The 21,634-nt window shown below is 42.4% G+C and overlaps 1 protein-coding gene across 10 annotated transcripts in view; it reads right to left on the bottom strand.

Moving 5' to 3' along the window:
* The window catches only part of DENND4C (DENN domain containing 4C), a 202,377-nt gene that overhangs the window by 16,513 nt on the left and 164,230 nt on the right, over positions 1 to 21,634 (bottom strand). For 8 of the 10 annotated variants that reach the window (XM_020790378.3, XM_020790382.3, XM_078384927.1 and 5 more), the window contains 9 exons: positions 17,405 to 17,549; positions 16,983 to 17,129; positions 13,835 to 13,960; positions 6,706 to 6,852; positions 4,082 to 5,247; positions 3,368 to 3,548; positions 2,977 to 3,086; positions 1,420 to 1,595; positions 894 to 1,073 (listed from right to left, as the gene is read on the bottom strand). In XM_020790378.3, coding sequence (XP_020646037.3) covers positions 894 to 1,073; positions 1,420 to 1,595; positions 2,977 to 3,086; positions 3,368 to 3,548; positions 4,082 to 5,247; positions 6,706 to 6,852; positions 13,835 to 13,960; positions 16,983 to 17,129; positions 17,405 to 17,549 — 2,378 coding nt within the window. The remainder of the gene's footprint in view (positions 1 to 893; positions 1,074 to 1,419; positions 1,596 to 2,976; positions 3,087 to 3,367; positions 3,549 to 4,081; positions 5,248 to 6,705; positions 6,853 to 13,834; positions 13,961 to 16,982; positions 17,130 to 17,404; positions 17,550 to 21,634) is intronic. The other 2 variants (XM_020790381.3, XM_072988871.2) reach the window with 1 other exon arrangement.

A 21,634-nucleotide genomic window follows, 5' to 3' on the forward strand; every position in this document is an offset into this window, starting at 1 on the left:
GCTGACAAATTGGAACAAGTTCAGAGGAGGGAACAAGGATGATCAGGGAGCTGGAAACCAACCCCTGTGAGGAAAGGCTGAAAGAATTAGGCATGTTTAGCCTTGAGAAAAGAAGGCTGAGGGGTGATAGCACTTTTCAAATATTTGAAAAGCTGTCATACAGAGGAGGGGCAAGATCTGTTCTCGATCATCCCAGAGTGCAGGACACACAACAATGGGCTCAAGTTAAAGGAGCCAGATTTCGGTTGAATATCAGGAAAAACTTCTTAACTATTAAACCAGTATGACAGTGGAACCACTTACCTTGGGAGTTGGTGAATGCTCCAACACTGGAGGTATTCAAGAAAAACACGGATAATCACCTGGCAGACATGCTTTGATTGTATTCCTGCACTGAGCAGGGAGTTGGACTTGATGGCCTTGTAGGCCCCTTCCAACTTCACTTTTCTATGATTCCATGGGTAGCTACAAGTGTTTTTATGGCTTAAATCCAATGTTAGGCTGGTGCTGCGGTGCCAATGTGATGAAACATAATTCCCTTTCTCTGCTCCTGTTTCCCAGAGTGCACTCCAGAGCAAATTGCTGGAGTGCACTGGGAGGAACTCTAATGGGAAGAGCAGTTCCCTCCATTAGTGCTGGATTCCACCATTCTGCCAGCGGAGTCTGGCAACCTAGACCAGTGGTTCTTAACCTTTGTTACTCAGATGTTTTTGAACTGCAACTCCCAGAAACCCCAGCCAGAACAGTTGGTGGTGAAGGCTTCTGGGAGTTGCAGTCCAAAACTCCTGAGTAACCCAAGGTTAAGAACCAGTGACCTAGACCACCTTATGACTGGTTTTCATGCAGCTTAATGATTTTTCTCCTGTATTGGTCTGCCTCTCTTCATGCTGTACCTTTGCAGTGTCGTAGTGCTGTTCTCTTCAGCAATGGTCTTATTGGTACTTGAGGTTTCTGAAAAACTGATCAAATCAGTGGCAGTAGTAGAAACAGTCTTCTGCTCCAGTGAATCAATGGTTAATGGAATGTTATTGCTGTGTAAACTATCACCAGAGGTACTTGGTTTCAAAAGTATGCTAAGAAGGAAACAGGCAGAAAAACAGAAGTAAGAAAACAAGTTTGGAATGCATAATACTGTCGATAACATTTAACTTTACCTCCAAATTTAACAAGAACTTCTGCAATCACTGTACTGGAGCCTAGCATTCAAACAAACATTCTACTCTTGTTACAGATAAGATGTACACATTATTTGATCAAAAAATATCAGGGAAATGCTGAGCAAGTATTTAAGAAAAGAATAAAATACTTATTTTACTGGGGAAATCAAGGCTTCACATTTAGAACATGACCAAAGGACAATTTAAAAGGACATTTTATAGGGAAATCCAAAGTTTATCTATTTCCCATAAGTCTACCAACCTTGCAAGGCCGCGCAAGTCTTTAAACTCCACATTAAGAAGAGGTAAGAAAGTGCTTTTGCAAAATGGACATGTAGTATTCAAATTGGAGTCATCGGCAGTCCATCCTGCCATGATTTCTTCATCATAAACCAGTGCTCCACATGCTCGACACTGAGAACAACTTGACATTAAAACCTGTCAAAAAAAATTTATATATATATACATACACACACAAACACTGTATATACACATAAAGATCCACCTACAATATGCACAAGTCAGATGCTAAGCAGAGTCCTGCTGGATCAGAACAAGGGCCCATCTCTTCTGGCATTCTCTTCTCATATTAGCCTGCTTATGGGAAGCCTGCATACAAAGTGTGAACAGGACACCACACTCCTGCTACAAAGTTATGCTACAAAGTCTGTCTTTCTGATCCTCTTCCACAGTACGCCATTAGCAATTCTTCTTGCAAGTCCTTTTGCTATTTACAGGTGACATATAGTTGTCTTGATTGTAATTATTTGAGCAATGTGTGTGAATAAAGCAGTGTGCTGATTATAGCAATGTTTAAAGCACTCTCTAGGTGGTTTCCAAACATAATTACATCCCTCCCCGCCAGCAATCAGAGTCCTCAATAAATTGACCTCCGAAATTTGGAAAATTGAGTCAACTTGAGCCAGCTACCTGAGCCCGTTGGAACCAAACTTAGGTCATGAGCAGAGGCTTGACTGCTATAGTGCAGTTTGACCAGTGTGTCACAATGGTGTGCAGACAATATTTGAGGAGCCAGAGAAATGTATAGAGGCCATGCATCACATGCACAGCCTACATCCAACACACACACCTTCAGCTCTGGATTATATGGCCCCCATCCACACTGGACTGCCATGAAAAGACTATTGTGACAGTGGTCACAGGCTGGGTAGCTTTTCTTCATAGCCAGAGCAAAAAATCCTATTCTTGTGTTGAATTATGAGTAAGATCAATTTAAAGGATACTGAAACTTAGAGTGTCTTTAGAATTTAAAGAGAGTGGTATTTGAAGAGCATTTCATCTTTAGGTGGAAACAACTGTACTCTGCACACATTAGAGTTGCAAGACTGGGGCCAACTGCTCTGTAGGCATGAACAAAACTCAGCTGTGGTTTTGCATTTCTGATGGGAAAAAGTCTAAATGTCTAACAGCTACATTTGTATTTGGAAATATGCTTATATGTGTGCCCCATCCTCCACCTTACCCCCATATCCCTAATGGAACTTTTAGGACTAAATAAGTTGTGTACCCCCATTATATATGAATTATATATTAATAGCAAAAGCAGCTAAGGAATCATTAACTCCAAAAATAATATCCCAAAAAGAACTTTAATATAAAAATATTTATCTTGATCTTTTCTTTTAAAAAATTATTGTCCATGTTTGTTTTTATAGTTCAGTTTGCATAAAGTCTGGAAACAAATCAGGGTCTTCCAAGTGTTAAAACATGACACCATACCAAGCACAAAATGTTCTCAACCCACAACACATCCCTTAAAATAAATCCCCCTTCCTGCAAAATGGTCACTCTGTTTTACCTCCATTGCACAGTTTTGAAAGATGCTGGACAAACTGGTATTGTGGGAAGAGCCATGTTCAGATTTATCAGAATCTGGAGTTTTCATATTTCTTGGGAACTGAACTTCTCCTGAATGAAAAAATTTGTATTATTACTGCTGTAGACAATAACAGTACTTAAAGGCTTCAAGGACACCCAAAATACCAATACCAAATGCACATAACTGTTCAGTCTATAGAAGGGATTGTTTTTAAAAATATAATTACACAGCATTCATGAAGAGATGCATTCATCTCAACTTTGCAAACCTACAATTACATCTTTTCACATATAGTTACATTTTTAAGGTTGTCATGCCATTTCAAAGTGGCCAGATTTTTCCAGGTTCATTTTGTATTAACACTGCATACCTGTCTGACTGTGCAGCTTCCCTGTGTCTCCACTGCTGCTGCTACTTCCAAGACTGGTGGTACTCTGTGCAAGCTCACTGGCTGCAAGCCCTGCAATTCCTACTTTTTGTGACTGAGAAACACCTGAGATGTGGTCCTCAAACCCAGCAGGGAAGGTGAAATCAGGATGAGTACTTTCTTCCTTCAGTTGAAAGGAAAAAAAGGCAGGCAAGTTCAATGTATCTTAGTGACTTCAAGTCATGTCCTTTCCTTGACATTTACCTAATGCTCCAGAATCTCATCTTGCTTGTTGCATTGTTATTGTCTTATTTTAAAATCTACATCTCCTAGAAATTTATTTGCAGATTTCTTATCAATAATAAATACAAAAACATTTTTACTGACATCCAAAATGTTCTGTCCATCAAGAGAACACAGACCACTAGTAAAATGGATCTAGCCCCCACCCCAGCCAGCCAGGTCTCTCTGATGCGTAATGGTAGATGTCACCCATTAAATATACTTGTGCTTTCTGTGCTTCTTCCACTTGCAAGAGCTCACTCATTTCAGCTACACTGAAAGTCCATGATCTGGGAATGGCTTTTGTTGCTATCTATAGTGGAGACAAATGAGCTCCTGGATCACTTTGTCTTTCCACTAATCCTGACCACAGAGAGTGACTCAACTCTTTCCCTCAAGAAACAGTTATTAAAAAACAAACATTCACATATTTACCTCATCATCTGAATAGCTATATGCTGAGGACACAGCTCCCCACACCTTGCTGGCTACATTAGCTGCTTGTTTCATGCCAGACTTGAGGACATCAATCTTAGGACCAGACAATATATGGTCTAGCTTCAGACCTGACAGGGTTGTAACTACTGCACCCAATGAAGCCTGTGGTGAAGAACGACCCAGGCCTGTTAAAGATATAGAACGGTCTTTTTGGGAACGTGAAAGAGCTAGTTGCTTTGGTCTTCCAGTAAAGGTTTTGGACCTGGAAACAGCTGGGCTTTTCCGACTGGTATGCTGAACATGGGATGGTGGAGCAGAATCTGAAGGCAAGCTTGATCTTCTCTCTAAAGAAGAGGCTTCTGAACTAGGGCAGGCTGCCTCTTGGTTGCTCCCACTCCTGTGCAATTCCATGCTGGAAGATTTGCTGCCCAGGGGACTTTTCAGATTCATGTAACTTTCAATTTCATCTGCCAGGTTGCGTGCTACAACTGGTGACATCAGCTTCTCCTCCTGTTCAGAGACTTTTGGCTCTACAGCCTCAGTTGCAAGCAAAGACAGAGGGTCTAAGCCTACTTGAACATCTTCCCTCTCAACAGGCTTGGGCACTCCATAGAAGCTACTTCTCTTACCCACCATCTCTTTGGATTCTATTTGCTTAACCATGGACTCAGTGATATCAAGAGGTTCTGAGTTAACACACATTGCTTTGACTGCACTATTGTCATGTCCATTTTTGGGCTGCTCTTGACCTTCCTCGAGTTCCTCCAGAACAGGTGATGACCAATAATGTGCCTCCCCAACACGATCAGCCACATGAGTCCTAGCAGCATCTGTACCACAGAAAAATAATCCAACATCTGCACTGTCAAAGCTTTGAGATGTATGTGTATTGGGCGGCGATGTTTTGGGCACAGACAGAGCTGCTGTGAGGATCTTTGCATCTGCCCCCATCATGATTGCTACTTCACTGGAATTGGAGTCCAAGCTGCTTTTCTTCAGCAACATGCCTGCCCTGCTTTCTGTGCTAAAGCTGCAGCTCCTTTCTGGAAAAAGCTTCTGCCTTTTCTTCCCTTTTTCACTTGTTCTCCTGGGAGAGGTATTGTAATCAAACACAGAATCTTCAGGTGGATCCTGAGTTATGAACTGTGGGCTGGATGCAGTTCCTTTCACAAAAAGGAAAAGATATGGGACAACGAAAGGACATTATTCACAGGAAAGTAATTTACACAAAGTACTGTGCAGAAGATACAATAACACGTAAGAGGACACATTTCCCAAAGAGATATCCCAGTAACATACATGTTTTTAAAAAAGTAACATAAAGCCCAGACAGCAGATAATTCAGAACTAAGTAACATGAAAATGACCAGAACATAGAATTCAACATAGTTTTTAAAAGATACTTAATGTAACTGTACTGTTTGACTGTTACAGAAACATGCAATGCTCTTGAGGATTTCTCTATGTCACAGCTGGGATTTATCTATCTTTCCCCATCTTTGTAGGTGAGTGGAATTCATTCTTCTACAATACACACCTTTGCTGTCTTTGTTTTTATTACAATCTTATGGAGACATAGAAACTTATATCCTCCTAAATTCACACTACAGTACAAACCAACGTGCAGGGTTTGCATAACCAAACACCTCAAGATGAAGCAAGAAAAAACATAACTGCAAAATGTTGCAGTATACAGTATCCTCTTCTGCTAAGAGCAGAGCTCCTGCTTAGAGTACTGGCCAGTCATTCAATTCATCCCTTCCTCTGTGAGACTATAAGTTGGAAGGTGACCAATAAGGCCAATTCTCCTCATTTTCCATTCTTCCATACCAGTTCTAGGGTTGTTAGCAAACACTGTATATATCAGTTCCTTATCAGCTATGGATGCAGAGGTAGGAGTGTTTTTATTTTATTTTGCTAATTAATATACCACTCCATTAGTGCAGAAGCACGATTCTGGGCACTTTAATCACAAGTAAATACATTACACAAATGGTAAACAGAAAGTTAAAAACCCCCAACAGCATAAAAACCAAATGGCGCCAGAGACAATTTCCTAGTAATAGCAGGACAGAATGTAAATAATCAGTTAACCAGGTTCAGCATGAAAGGCCTCCCTGAAAAGCAATATTCTGAGTTGCCTCCCAAATGGCAAAAGGGAATTAGATTTGCTCCTTGTTGGTTTTGCTTTGTTTTGCTTTTCAAATTCAGTATTTGTAGACTTCTGGAATATAGGGACTCTCTGAGGACACTGATGCCTCCTTCTCATTCCCTGTTTTAGTTCCATTTTAGCTACTACAAGCAGCACTCACTTTGCTGCTTGAATGGCACACATGGAAATCAGACAGGTCATATACAAAGACGAAACATGGCAGTTTTTCAAACATCAATTTTCTACATTAGGGACCCCTTTGTGCAATATTAGATATCACCAAGGAATGCTCTTCTCTGTCTTCAGTGTGATACACCTGAATCCCCATACCTGGCAGAATATGCACACATCTTCTTTACACCTTCCAGAATCCTGACACAGTGAAGACATGATTTTGAGCCTGGTCAAGGCTTTTATAATTGGCTTCCAGTGTTACAGGTACAGTAAGCCAAGGATATGCAATACTTACCACTGCTGCTCTTCGTTCCAGTGGTATCAAAAATACCAGAAGGAATCTTAACAATACTGCTTGAAGGGTGCAGAGGCACTTTGACTGGATTGACAGGTTCTGCATTAGGACACTGTTTTCCGAAAGACTCAGCAGCCCCACAAAATTCTTTGCAAGAGAAAAGACAGAGATAGGTGAAGTTAGTTGATTTACAAAGAATCCAAACACATTGAGAAGCAGCAAGAGGATCAACAAATGTTATTCTAGAAAATGCAATTTAGACTAAGATGCTCGTTTTTCAACACACTTCACTAAATGACAACCCTGCTAAATGACGGATCCGCATTACGATGACTTTTTGCAATCGCTATAGCGATTCTCAAAACAGTAATTCCAATGGGGGATTTTCGCTCGACGTCAATTAGGTCCGTGCTTCGCGAACCGTTTGTTCACAAGATGATGATATTTCCGGCTCCCCAAAATGGCTGCCCTGTGTTTTCCGGACCCATGCTTCGCAGGGCAGCCATTTTAATAGCTGATCGGTGCTCACAAAATGGCTTCCCTATGGGCAATCTTCGCTGGACAACGAGGTATTTTCCCCATTCAAACACATTAAACCGAGTTTCAAAGCATTCCAATGGGGAAAGAGTTTTCGCATGACGATGATTTTGCTAAACAGCGATTTTCACAGGACAGATTATCGTCGTCATGCAGAGCACCACTGTATACATATTCCGTTTTCCCGTTAAATGTTTGTGTCTCTTACAATTGTTTAAAACCCTATTAACTCACACAAGGGACAAGGGACAGGATTGGCAGACAAATGGGAGCAGCCCCACAGGCTATTTTCAACAGTCAGATCTGGAGTCACCATACGTGTCTTGTACATCTTGTACATAGAAGAAAGTGTTTCAGAAACCAGGTGCTATAATTGAAAAGACCCTGCCGTACATCTCTATGCATTATTGCAGTTCAGATGGCACAGAAATTATTAGTAGGCGTCTATTACCAACAGGATCAAGGATCAGCATTATTGAGTCCCACACCAAGTAAAATTGATAATTTTTGGGGATAATAACAAGACATACAAGACCCATTGTAAATACTGAATCAGGCTTCTAGTCACAGTTCTTTTTAAAAACAAATGCATGCCTTGTTTAGATTAATTAAAATATGGATTTGTTACTGCAATCCCAATGAATTACATACTACAGTGAGTCCAGTGCGGCCTTCCAGATATTGGAAGCTGCCCACCCCAGTCAAGCTAAAATTTATGACATGCGAGTTGCATTAATTAAGGCTGGTGATTAACTACAGACCAGTAGCGAAGCTCCCTTATTTGGGCAAAGTGTTGGAGCGGATTGTGGCCGGGCAACTCCAGGCGCTGCTGGATGAAATGGATTTTCTGGATCCATTTCAATCGAGTTTCAGGCTGGGTTTTGGCACGGAGACTGCCTTGGTCCCCCTGTACGATGACCTTTGCTGGGAGAGAGACAGGGGGAGTGTGACCCTGTTGATACTCCTGGACCTCTCAGCGGCTTTCGACACCATCAACCATGGTGTCCTTCTGGATAGGCTGGCTGGGTTGGTAGTTGGGGGCACTGCTTTATGGTGGTTCCACTCCTTCCTGGCTGACCATGTCCAGGGGGTGGTGCTAGGGGACAGTTGCTCTGCCCCATGGCTGTTATGGCATGGGGTTCCTTAGGGCTCAATACTATCCCCCATGCTGTTCAACATCTACATGAAACCGCTGGGAGAGGTCATCGGGAAGTTTGGGCTGAGGAGTCAGCAATATGCTAACGATACTCAGCTCTACCTCTCGTTTTCCACCAATGCAGGTGAGGCAGTTTCTGTACTGAACTCGTGTCTGGACCTGGTAATGGATTGGATGAGGGTTAATAAATTGAAACTCAATCCAGACAAGACGGAAGTGCTGTTAGTGGGTGCTTCGCTGGACAGGCTGGAGGGCCATTTCCATGCCCTGAACAGGGTTATACTCCCCCTAAGGGACAGGGTCCGCAGCTTGGGGGTGCTCCTGGACCCCAGTCTAACAGTGGAAGCCCAGGTGGACTCGGTGGCCAGGGGCGCCTTCCACCAGCTGCGGAAATTATACCAGCTACGGCCCTACCTGGATGAGTGGAATCTCATGAGAGTTACACACGCATTGGTAACATCCCGCATAGATTACTGCAATGTGCTCTACGTGGGGCTGCCTTTGAAGACGGTCCGGTGACCGCAACTGGTCCAGAATAGAGCTGCGCGGCTGGTGAGTGGTGCCACCGCCAGGGAACATATCAAGCCGATTCTGTTTAAATTACATTGGTACCAGTTGCTGCCCGGGCCCAATTCAAAGTGCTTGTTTTGACATACAAAGCCCTAAACAGCTTGGGCCCTGGATTCCTAAAGGACTGCCTCCTTCCATATGAACCTACCTGGCAATTAAAATCGCTCTGTTTAGCGATGAAATTGCTTTGCGATGGACTTTTTGCCATCGCAAGAGCGATCGCTTTGCGATGGCCCCTATGGGGGAAATTCACTTTGCGATGATCGCAGGGGAGCGCTCCCCCACGATCATCGCAAAGGCCCCGCCGGCCAGCTGTTAAAAAAAACGGGCTTTGCGCTGCTCGCGGGGAAGCGCTCCCCCAGGAGCAGCCCAAAGGCCCGCCAGTCAGCTGTTCCAAAAAGCCAGCCTTTGGGCTGCTCGTGGGGGAGTGCTTCTCCGGGAGCAGCTCAAAGGCTTGCCTTTTGGAACCACTGACGGGCTGGCCTTCGGGCTGCTCCCGGAGAAGCGCTCCCCGCGAGCAGCCCAAAGTCACAGTTGACGGGCGGGTCTTTGGGCTGCTCCTGGAGAAGTGCTTCTCCGGGAGCAGCCCGAAGGCCCACCCGTCAGCTGTTCCAAAAGGCGGGCCTTTGGGCTGCTCCCGGAGAAGCGCTCCCCGCGAGCAGCCCAAAGCCACGGCGGCGGCGGCGGAGACGGGGTGAGGGGGTGGCTGGGGGAGAGCCGGGAGGCAGGGCAAGTCCCAGGTGTTCCGGCGACCCTCCTCCCAGCGGCATCGGGAGTGAGGGGGGGATGGGGGAGAGCCAGGAGGCAGGGCAAGGCCCGGGTGTTCCGGCGGCCCTCCTCCCGGCGGTGCCGGCGGCGCTGGGGGTGAGGGGGTGGCTGGGGGAGATCTGGGAGGCAGGGCAAGGCCCAGGTGTTCCCGGCGGCCCTCCTCCTGAGTCCCCGCTCACCCGCCGCCCAAGGACGCCCAGTGTCTCCCGGGCTGGCTGGCTGCCTGGCGAGCGCGCGCCGGGTGGATGGCCCACCCCTTCCCGCCCTGGGCAGTTGCCTCCGATCCCTCACTCGCCCACCACCCAGGGACGCCCAGTGTCTCCCGGGCTGGCTGGCTGCCGATGCTTTGCCATGATCGATTCCCTGCTTGGGAAACCGATCATGGCAAAGCAATGCTTTTTTAACAGCTGATCGACGGTTTCAAAATGGCTGCCCGCTGTTTTCTGGACGGATTCCTCACTGAAGAGGCACTGAAAATGGCCGCCCCTATGGAGAATCTTCGCTGAACGGTGAGTTTTTGCCCCATAGGAACGCTTTAAACAGGGTTTAATGCGTTCCTATGGGGTTTTTTGTTCCGTTTAGCGATGTTTCCGGATAGCGACGTTAATCCTGGAATGGATTAACGTTGCTCTGCGGGGCACCACTGTATTTTAAATATTGTAAGCCGCCCAGAGACCTTTGGGTAATGTCGGCGGCATACAAATAAAATAAAACAAACAAACAAAAAAACAATTATTTTGTGGCTGCTGTCGGATTGGTGCCTTGTTGTGGCGAAGGGGTTTGAATAATTCAGAGAAGCTATGGGCTATGCCATGCAGGGACACCCAAGATGGACAGGTCATAGTGGAGAGTTCCGACTAAACGCAATCCACCTGGAGCAGAAACTGGCAAGCCACTCCAGTATCATTGCCAAGAAAACCCCATCGACAGAAACAAACAGCAAAGATATGACAGTGGAAGATGGGCCCCTCAGGTCGCAAGGCATCCAACTGAGGAAGAGCGGAAGACAAGTACAAGTAGCTCCAGAGCTAATGAAGTGGTCGGGCCAAAGCCGAAAGGACGCTCAGCTGTGGACGCGCCTGGAAGTGAAACGAAAGTCCGATGCTGCAAAGAAAAATACTGCATAGGAACCTAGAAGTTAAGATCTATGAACCTTGGTAAGCTGGATGTGGTCAAACAGGAGATGGCAAGAATAAACATTGACATCCTGGGCGTCGGTGTACTAAAATGGATGGGAATGGGTGAATTCAATTCAGACAATTACGGTGTCTACTATTGTGGGCAAGAATCTTGTAGAAGAAATGGAGTAGCCCTCAAAGTTTGCAAAAGAGTGGGAAAGCTGTACTGGGATACAATCTCAAAAATGACAGAATGATTTCAATACGAATCCAAGGCAGACCTTTCAACATCACAATAATCCAAGTTTATGCACCAACCACCCATGCTGAAGGGGCTGAAATTGACCAATTTTACAACACCTTCTAGAACTGACACCAAAGAAAGATATTCTTGTCATTATAGGGGACTGGAATACTAAAGTAGGGAGTCAAGAGATAAAAGGAACAACAGGTAAGTTTGGCCTTGGGGTTCAAAATGAAGCAAGGCAAAGGCTAATAGAGTCTTGTCAAGAGAACAAGCTGGTCATCACGAATACTCTTTTCCAACAACACAAGAGGCAACTCTACACATGGACATCACCAGGTGGGCAACATCAAAATCAGATTGATTATGTTCTCTACAGCCAAAGATGGAGAAGCTCTATACAGTCAGCAAAAACAAGACCTGGGGCTGATTGTGGCTCTGATCATCAGTGTCTTAGCAAAATTCAAGCTTAAACTGAAGAAAGTAGGAAAAACCACTGGGCTAGTCAGGTATAATTGAAACCAAATCCCTTATAAGTACACAGTGGAAGTGAAAAACAGATTTAAGGAACTAGATTTGGTGGACATAGTGCCTGAAGAATTATGGATGGGGGCTCGTAACATTATATAGGAGGCAGGAACAAAAACCATTCCAAAGTAAAGAAATGCAAGAAAGCAAAGTGGCTGCCCAATGAGGCCTTACAAATAGCAAAGAAGAGAAGGGAAACAAAATGCAAGGGAGATAGGGAAAATTGCAGAAAATTGAATGCAGACTTTCAAAGAATAGCAAGGAGAGACAAGAGGACCTTCTTAAATGAACATTGCAAAGAAATAGAGGAAAATAATAGAAAGGGAAAAACCAGAGATCTGTTCAAGATAATTGGAGATATTAAAGGAACATTTTGTGCAAAGATGGACATGATAAAGGACAAAAATGGGAGGGACCTCACGGAAGCAGAAAACATGAAGAACAGATGGCAAGAATACAGAGAAGAATTATACCAGAAAGATCTGGATGTCCTGGACAACCGAGATAGTGTGGTTGCTGACCTTGAGCCAGACATCCTGGAGAGTGAAGTCAAGTGGGCCTTAGAAAGCATGGCTAACAACAAGGCCAGTGGAGGCGATGGCATACCAGTTGAACTATTCAAAATCTTAAAAGATGACGCTGTTAAGATGCTACATTCAATAAGTCAGCAAGTTTGGAAAACTCAGCAGTAGCCAGAGGATTGGAAAAGATCAGTCTACATCCCAATCCCAAAGAAGGGCAATGCCAAAGAATGTTCCAACTACCGTATAATTGCACTCATTTTACATGCTAGCAAGGTCATGCTTAAAATCCTACAAGGCTTCAGCAGTATGTGGCCCGAGAAATCCCAAGCTGGATTTCGAAGAGGCAGAGGAACTTGAGGTGAAATTGCTAACATGCGCTGGATTATGGATAAAGCCAGAGAGTTCCAGAAAAAATCTTCTTCTGCTTCATTGACTATGCAAAAGCCTTTGACTGTGTGGACCACAGCAAACTATGGCAAGTCCTTAAAGAAATGGGAGTTCCTGACCACCTTATTTATCTCCTGAGAAACCTATATGTGGGACAGGAAGCAACAGTTAGAACTGGATATGGAACAATTGATTGGTTCAAAATTAGGAAAGGAGTACGACAAGGCTGTATATTGTCCCCTGGCATATTTAACTTATATGCAGAATACATCATGCAAAAGACCAGACTGGAGGAATCCCAAACCGGAATTAAGATTGCCGGAAGAAGTATCAACAACCTAAGATATGCAGATGATACCACTCTGATGGCAGAAAGTGATGAGGAATTAAAGAACCTCTTAATGAGAGTGAAAGAGGAGAGCGCAAAAAATGGTCTGAAGCTCAACATCAAAAAAATGAAGATCATGGCCACTGGTCCCATCACCTCCTCACAAATAGAAGGGGAAGATATGGAGGCAGTGACAGATTTTACTTTCTTGGGCTCCATGATCACTGCAGATGGTGACAGCAGCCACGAAATTAAAAGACGCCTGCTTCTTGGGAGGAAAGCAATGACAAACCTAGACAGCATCTTAAAATGCAGAGACATCACCTTGCTGACAAATGTCTGCATAGTCAAAGCTATGGTTTTTCCAGTAGCGATGTATGGAAGTGAGAGCTGGACCATAAAGAAGGCTGACCACCGAAGAATTGATGCCTTTGAATTATGGTGCTGGAGGAGACTCTTGGGAGTCCCCTGGACTGCAAAGAGAACAAACCTATCCATTTTGAACGAAATCATCCTTGAGTGCTCACTGGAAGGACAGATCCTGAAGCCGAGGCTCCAATACCTTGGCCATCTCATGAGAAGACTCCCTGGAAAAGACCCTGATGTTGGGAAAGTGTGAAGGCAAAAGGAGAAGGGGATGTCAAGAGGATGAGATGGCTCGACAGTGTCATCGAAGCGACCAACATGAATTGACCAAACTCCAGGATGCAGTGGAAGATAGGAGGGCCTGGTGTGTTCTGGTTCATGAGTCAGACACAATTTAACGACTAAACAACAAACAACAAGTTGGATTATATTAATATTTTCTGATACCCACCTGAAAAGTTAACAAGGCAGATTTAAACACATATAATGTATTCCTTTCATGATTCCTCCAGCAAGATAATGGATGCATAGCACAAGCCCCATTATTTATACTTATACAAAAACATTTTAAAAACTAAAACTAAAATCAGCAGTACAACTTACCTACAATTAAATCTTCATCTTTAGTAACAAACTTTTTCTCTGTAAGCAAATCGGTTGTATGACTGCTATCTCCATCATCCTTTATAAGTTCATCTTTGGAACCATAGCCTTGATCTGACTGACCACCTGTGAAAAAGAATGCAGCACAAAGTCTAGCCAGTTTCCCTTAAATTATAGTTTCAATTCTTCCTATTTTAAATTACAAAATGGAAGCATGGTTGTATTACAATTTTAGATTTTTTTAAAAGTGAAAAATAACTACACAAAAACACAGGGACTATTTGGAGTACAGTACAATGAGAAAAAGAACAGCAGCAGAGATGCCATGAAGGGCTTAGTGGAGATTTGATACATGTGAAGTATTTTTGGTGGGACATTGCAGAAAAGGTGAAATGGAAACTCTCCATGGAGGAATGCAAACCATTTCCATTTTGCATAAGAATGTGTATCCTCTCAATCTTCTTCCACAGCAGAAATTAGTTATTTGACTGCTGTTACTTGTCTGTATTTCAGTACAAGACACACCCATTTTGAATATATCTGTCATCATCTCTACTGTGCCTCAAGGGTTTATTGTTTGCACTGTCCCCTTCAGGTTCTAATTAGGGCTTTTGTTCTTCTCTAGGATCAGCAGAAGCAGAGATCTCAGAACAACTTGCAAATGATCAGTGTGAGAAAGTGCTATGGTTCCCTTTGTTCAACCCATTAGGTGCATGAACATGGTCAGAAGCACAAAGGCATGCAACTTGATCAAGAATCAAAGCAAAGTACCATAACTCTTTATGAGAGGGATTGCTATATGACAAACTAGCTTTTTTCTTTATCTGTAGGGGAGTAATGTAACACAGGGATGCTGATCAACAAATTAAAGGGTGTCCTCTACAAAGGTACAGAGGATTATGTAAATTAAGTTACAAAGACACTTCACCCACTCCTTGTGCATCAACTGAAAAAATAACCCATTAATAAATGGGGAGATTACCTGGAGTGGTTAACATTCAAGGGCAGAATTAACGCATATGTGCCTCCAAGGCTTCCACCACTCAAGTCTGCACCCCACACCATGACAGCCAAGGACAAACGCAGCACCAAGAGAAACAGTACAGAGCAGAAGCAGAGCAACAAAGATCAGAAAGAAGGAATGTTTAGTCACCTACTACACAAATATAGCAAGCCACTCACACTGGAGAGAGACTAGGAAGGGTATCAGAACAAGGTCCTCTCTAAGGTGTTCACCTGTGTGCCCATGTGTAACCCCGCCCCTCCTCGCAGGGTCCCTCCTCCTCTGCACACCCATAATAATTGTTTTCAGCTCCTTTGGTTCAGATTGCAATGGAACCCCACACGTGGGGGCAGCATTGCGCATGAGAGGGGCAGAGCCCCACCCAACAGGGCTGAAAACTAGAAGGAACATTGTATCAAAACAAGGAAAGTTATCGGACAGCTTAGTACAGAAAGTGAAATAAGAGAAAAACATTTACATCTACAGGCTGTGAGGAGGATCTGTGCACAACAATGCTATTACTTTTAATAAAGAAATGATTTTATTTCATTTGACATGCATAACCTACATCTTTTGGAAGGCCGAGTGAGAGGGCAAGACAATGCAGTAGTACCCCCAAAGTATGCTAAAATCAGTACACTCTACCCACCAAAGGTTTTCTCAAATGTATAATGCTTCCACTTAAGGCAAAGTGTTCGTAGGCTGAAATACAGTTTTTTATTCCAGCTGCTTCTTAGTCATTTTCCCTTTTCCCTCATGAAAATGTAAGCCAATGTTTAAATAAGCATTCATAATTCAGATCTACAGTAAAATGTGTCTTCTGCCAACAGGTTGTTCGCCAATTTATAATTTGAACAGCACACTCTGTTCTTATCAGCAGACTACATGTCTGCTCAAGAACTTCCATTCCACCCATTGGCTCTGACAGACCAATCTGTTGTGTGGTGAATGACTACAAAGACCAAACCGACACAAGACCATATTTATTATGAAACAAATAATACAGAAACATGCCCCCTCCCTCTGCCCTCTTCTAATGATATTCTTCCTAATTATTCCTCCTTTACAGCCCACAACAGAATATATGGGATAATGGCAGTGGGTAATTCATGGCTGATTACTAGAGATGGGTATGAATAAAAAATGTGATTTCTTATGATTTTTTTCTGATTTGATTTGTCAATTCATTTTTTACTTAAAAACCCTATAAAATGGCCCACCACCACCTAGAGAAACCAAATTTACAGAGAAGCTTTCCTTGACTTTTCTCTACAAGCCCCACAAGTTTAGTGCAGTTTGGGTTTCGTATGTCTGAGTTATACACCCACAAGGAGAGCCCCCTAGGAAAGCTCCCCACAGACACTTACAAACACGGAAATTACAGAAATGTTTCTACTGACTCTCCTTTACAATCTCTCCAGGTTTGGTAAATATTGGATTTCAGACATCCACCTTATACATCTATAAACTGCATCCCCCCATGGAACTGCCTTTTAGCAACTGGCATGGGGAAACCCAATCTTCATCAAACTTCGAGGGATTGTAGAGGAGAATCAGTATAAGTTCTCTGTGATTTTGGTGTTTCTAGATGGCTTGGAGGGGGGACTTTCCGGTGGGGGTCTCTTTGTGGGTGTATAACTAGGAGATCTGAAACCCAATCTTCACCAAACCTGGAGGGATTGTAGAGAAGTATCGGTGGAAGCTTCTCTGCAATATTGGTGTCTCTAGGTTTCTGGGGGCGTTTTAGAGCCAAATGAATAAATGAGTCAAAAGTCGCTAAAATTCATTGATTCGTATTTGTCAGGGGCATTGATTCATATGAATATGAACTGACAAATTAGCGGGGTTTTTAAATGAATTTGGTGATTCATTTTTAGTTCATGCCCATCCCTACTGAATATGTGTTTTAAAAAGTGCCTCCAATTTATATACATTTATATCTGCTTCCTGGTGGCCCATGAATTGTTAGTTGAATCCTGCCATTCACAGGATTGCCATGGTGCAAACTGCACAAATTTTTCAATCAGTTTTCAACATATCATTGTGTACAATGTTTGCAACAGAGAGAACAACAGTTATAAAAATCAAGTCAGCAATGTATTAGAAAGAAGATGCAAAGTTAGTAAAACCCAGTGCATCTAGTACCTGTGCTAGAGTGATTACCAATGGAATCAAGCCTGACTAAGTCTCTGACGAAGAGTGTGTGCTCCTCACTGTTAGCATCATTAGAACTATCCACACTACCATGGCTCACCGTGTCCCCATCACTTCCACCACTGACCATCCAAGGAGCTGAGAATGTGAACAATAGTGCCATAGTTACAAAACTGTGAAATTAACACAGCAACTTTTAAGATTACAAGAACATCACTCAGTGAAAGATAACTACATGTCATTTTCATAAAATACATGAAACTCTGACACTTCTAGGATTATATTTTCAGTCCCCTTCTATGAATATTTGAGACCACCCTCCACCTCAAATCTCTTTATCACAGTAAGAAGGGACTTTATAATCTCATTCTAAATCAGCTAGGTTTTACTCAGTTTAGTAACTATGGAGCTACCTGGTACTGAAGTAACCTGTGGATTGCGTGTAGACTTTTTGAGACATTGCTTAAATTGTGCCATGCTGTATACCACATTCCGCAACTTCGTCCAAAGAAATACACCACTGCGATTACTGCTAGGCCATGGGCTCTCCAAAACTGCCTGGAAAAGTGAAACCATTAAGCACATTCCATAAAGTCAAAATGTGATAATTTTACAACTAAGCACATACTTCCCCAATCCACCTTCTGCAGTCTCAGGGCCAATACTGTTGCATCATTGCTGCACGGATCAGAATAAGCATATAAATATCAATATTTTGGAGAAGCAGGAACTGTATCCTCAACTGGATTTTTCCATTACCAATATTCTGGCTTCCAGTCAACAACTGATTAAAAATGTGATTGATCACTAACTCCAACAAACAGGGGCTCAAACCCTCTTTTTAAAAACACTATAAGCTGTATTTCAGGATTGTCCCCCAAAGTTGCTTTCTCTTGGAGATAGGCACATCTTAAATTTCTATAGTATGAATGGGCCTTACCTCTTCATTCCTTCTGTCAGCGACACCAACTAGACTTAGGGGGAAAAGGTTCTGTTTAGCAGAGCTCAAAGTGTTACGGAATGGAGAGCTTAGTCTCAAAAAATGACTCTCTGCCATCCTTGAAAAAATGCACACACACCTCAGCAACTTGGTTAAGAGGGGGGAAAGGTTACGTTGCTTTCAGAGGACAAGACTGATCTCTGCATGCTTAAAAATTATTTCTGTATTAGCCACTGAGTTGGCAAGTTAAGAATGCACTGTGACACCAAGTTAACGTCAATGTCAAGGAATTAGTGATCTCCTAAGTAAGAATTCTAGGTTTGCTTTTCAAGTGATGAAAACCAAAGTGAGGTCACTAAGAAACAACATAGAAATATCAAAATGGTCAAGGGATTCCTTGCAATTTTGGAAATAAAAAAATCACAACTCAGTGAAAACCAAGAGTGACAGTATATGAACCAGAACGTGCATCGGGCATGAGAAAAATTAATTCAGCACCAATCCATGTTAGTAATGCTACCAGTGTTTTTCTGATGGCACATAACTTTTTAAAATGGAGAACAGCAGAAACTGAAGTGGCATAATGCACTGTAAGGCCATAGACAACATTCCCTCTAATTTTCCAGAGTGCTGTGTGGAGGCTCCGCCCCATGCACATGGAGTTCTGGCCATGATCAGAAGCAAATGGGCAGAAACACTTGTCCCACACAGTTTGAGCTACAGCATCACTCTTTTTAGTACCTTACACAGTTATTGTGTACCTTAGCACAGTTATTGTGCCACTTACTGCTGCTTCCTAGTAAACAAATCAACTGTTATTAAGTGAAGATCTTCTCACCATCTTGTAAGGGTCAAATGCATGAAGCCTGGACAATACTGTTAGAGCACTAGAGAACTTTAACACCCCTTAGTAGTTTGAGTCTATGGTGGTTCATCACAGTTAACATTTAACCCTGAAAGGTTAATGCTGAAAATAAATAATCATGACAATCATATAATTTGGATATGTGTCATTTACTTGTTCCTGCCTCGTTACAGTAATTAATTGATCTGATCTCCTGGCTGGCTTGCTAAAACTGCAGCTTCCAATCTTGATCCATATCTCTTCAGAGAATGAGAATAAATCACTATTTTCACTCATTGCTTCTATGCAAAAATTCTTAAAGATACTTCAAAGTTATTGAGAATATGTAATAGGCATGTTATTTCACAAATGGTTCTTCTAGTTATGAACAAAGCTTAAAATGTGTGGAAACTGAACTTCAGTTATAGGCAAATACTTAAGTCAGACAAATATATTAAAATTGTAAGGTTTTAGATAAAAAAGTTACAGACAAGAACGTAAATCTCATCTCAATCAAAAAATATAGGAGTCCTCAAATTGAATCAGGTGCCACAAAGCTGATGACAAATGATTCTGAATTAAGACAGATGGAACAGAGAATGCAAGACTTTTTTCATTTGAACTGGACAGACATGCACAACAAATTACAAGCGTTAGACAAAAAAGTAGAGGACTTGGGAATCCAAGTGAATGAGAATTAACAGAAAATCCTGAAAAACAGGAAAACCATCTTGAAGCTAACAAAGTAAGTGAATATGCAAGACAATAGGCTGGCTGAATTGGAACACAATGAATGGGAACAAAATTCAGAAAAAATACAACAGGAAAGAACTCTGACGTTGATTTATTTCTTCAGGAGCCAGTCCTACAATAGGCATGAGTAACTGTGTTATAATTACTCTTAAATCTTCTTCGCGTTCTTCTATGTTTTGAAAGCATAGTATATATGAAGCTTTTCCGATCTCCAGATAAGTCATTGGAACACAATGAATGGGAAGAAAAATCAAAAATAATACAGCAGGAAAGAACTCTGATTTATCTGGAGATCGGAAAGGCTTCATATGTACTATGCTTTCAAAACACAGAAGAATGGGAAGAAGATTTAAGAGTAATTATAACACAATTACTCATTCCTATTGTAGGACTGGCCCCTGAAAAAATAAATCAGAGTTTACACATCGCATGGAGATCTTTAACTATTTATACAAGGAACAACTGTAAACTGAGAGAGATTCAGGTGTTTGGAAAGGTCAAAATTATAAAATATTGAAGGAAATTCCCTGGAGAGTCAGAAATAAAAGGGCAGACTATAAACAATTAACAGAATTTTTGATGAAAAAGCAATTAGCTATAGATGGATCATCCCAGAAGGTGTGCAATTCTACTGTTAAGGTCAGTGACAATATATAAGCACCATGCATAAAGCAGAGGCCTTCTTGGACAGGTATGGAGGAACAAGGGAGAAGAAAAGAAAAGAGGAAGAAGTTCAAAGGAGAGATACAACAGAAGGCAGGAAATCCGTAGACTCAGAAAAAGCCCAGGAAAGCAAAGAAGAATCTGAAGAAGAGGAAGAAGGAGAACAAGAAGAGGACGACAAGGACGTGGAGACCTAAGAGGCAAAAAAATCTAAAGTAGCACAGATTCAGACCAGATCGACAAGGAAGAGGGAGGACTATGGAGGTAGTAAGCAAACAGGAAATGTCTAAAAATCAGCTGAGACTAATCACTATTAATGTAAATGGATTGAATGCACCTGGAAAATGGAAAAAAAATATCAGCTTAAGAAATTGAATTTAGACATTACATGCATACAAGAAACTCATATTTTAATAATGACTTGAAATATTTGGAAATGCCAAAATTAGGGAGGCTATTTGCTGCATCAGACAACAAAAAAGAGAGGATCTGAAACCTAAACCAATTTTTGCATCGCAAGATGGAAGAATATTGATGGTAGAAATTCAAAGAGGGAAGGAAAAAACATTGATAGTGAATATTTATGCCCCAAATAAAAATCAAGAAAATTTTTTCAAAGAACTACAAAAAGAAATGGCAGATAAAGAATACAAAGATATTCGCTGTGTAGGGGACTTCAGTGCAGTTCTAGATAGAAAACTGGACATAAACAGTCACACGTTAAGTAAAGGGAAAAAAGAAAGGACTATATTACTGAAAACCTTCCGGTTTATAGCAGAAGAGTTCCATTTGGTAGATGCATGGAAAGCAACACATATAAAAGAGAAAGATTACACATTCTACTCAAACTGAAGGAAGGGAGGGTCGATGCACAAGGTGGCCAGCTCTAAAGCCCTGCGAGTGGAGGTGATGGCGGCAAGGAATAGTGTCTTCAACGAGAAGGTATTCCGACGCAGTTGCCAGTGGTTCAAATGGGGGACGAGAGAGGCAGTGCAGTACTAAAGGAAGGGACCACTGTGGAGGTGGTGAGGGAGCAGGAGGACGCGTGTTGGCAATACCATGCAGGAACTGTTTAAGCCTTGGGTAACAAAAGAGCATGGAAGCGCCTGAGGTTTGAGGTTGGTGAGTGATGATTGCAGAGGTAGACCTTCAGTGTTGAAAGGGATAAACAGTTGTGAAAGAGATGTGATAGAAATCGGAGAACAGTGTCCAGATTCATAGGCAACGTAAGTAAATTTAACTGTATAGCAAATTCCTTGAAGCTACGTCACTTGTAAGAGTACAAATTAGTTGTGGACAGCTTACGTGCATGGGCCAGGATCTCATTTACGGAGGCTGTGAATAGTTAAATAAAGGAGGGGAAGGGAGTAGATGCCTCCCTGTTTGTTGAGGTAGAAGAGGGCTGTTGTGTTGTCTGTAGTGATTTATATAGTGGTACCCGTG

Source organism: Pogona vitticeps, chromosome 2 (genome assembly GCF_051106095.1).
Source record: "Pogona vitticeps strain Pit_001003342236 chromosome 2, PviZW2.1, whole genome shotgun sequence".
Lineage (NCBI taxonomy): Eukaryota > Metazoa > Chordata > Lepidosauria > Squamata > Agamidae > Pogona > Pogona vitticeps.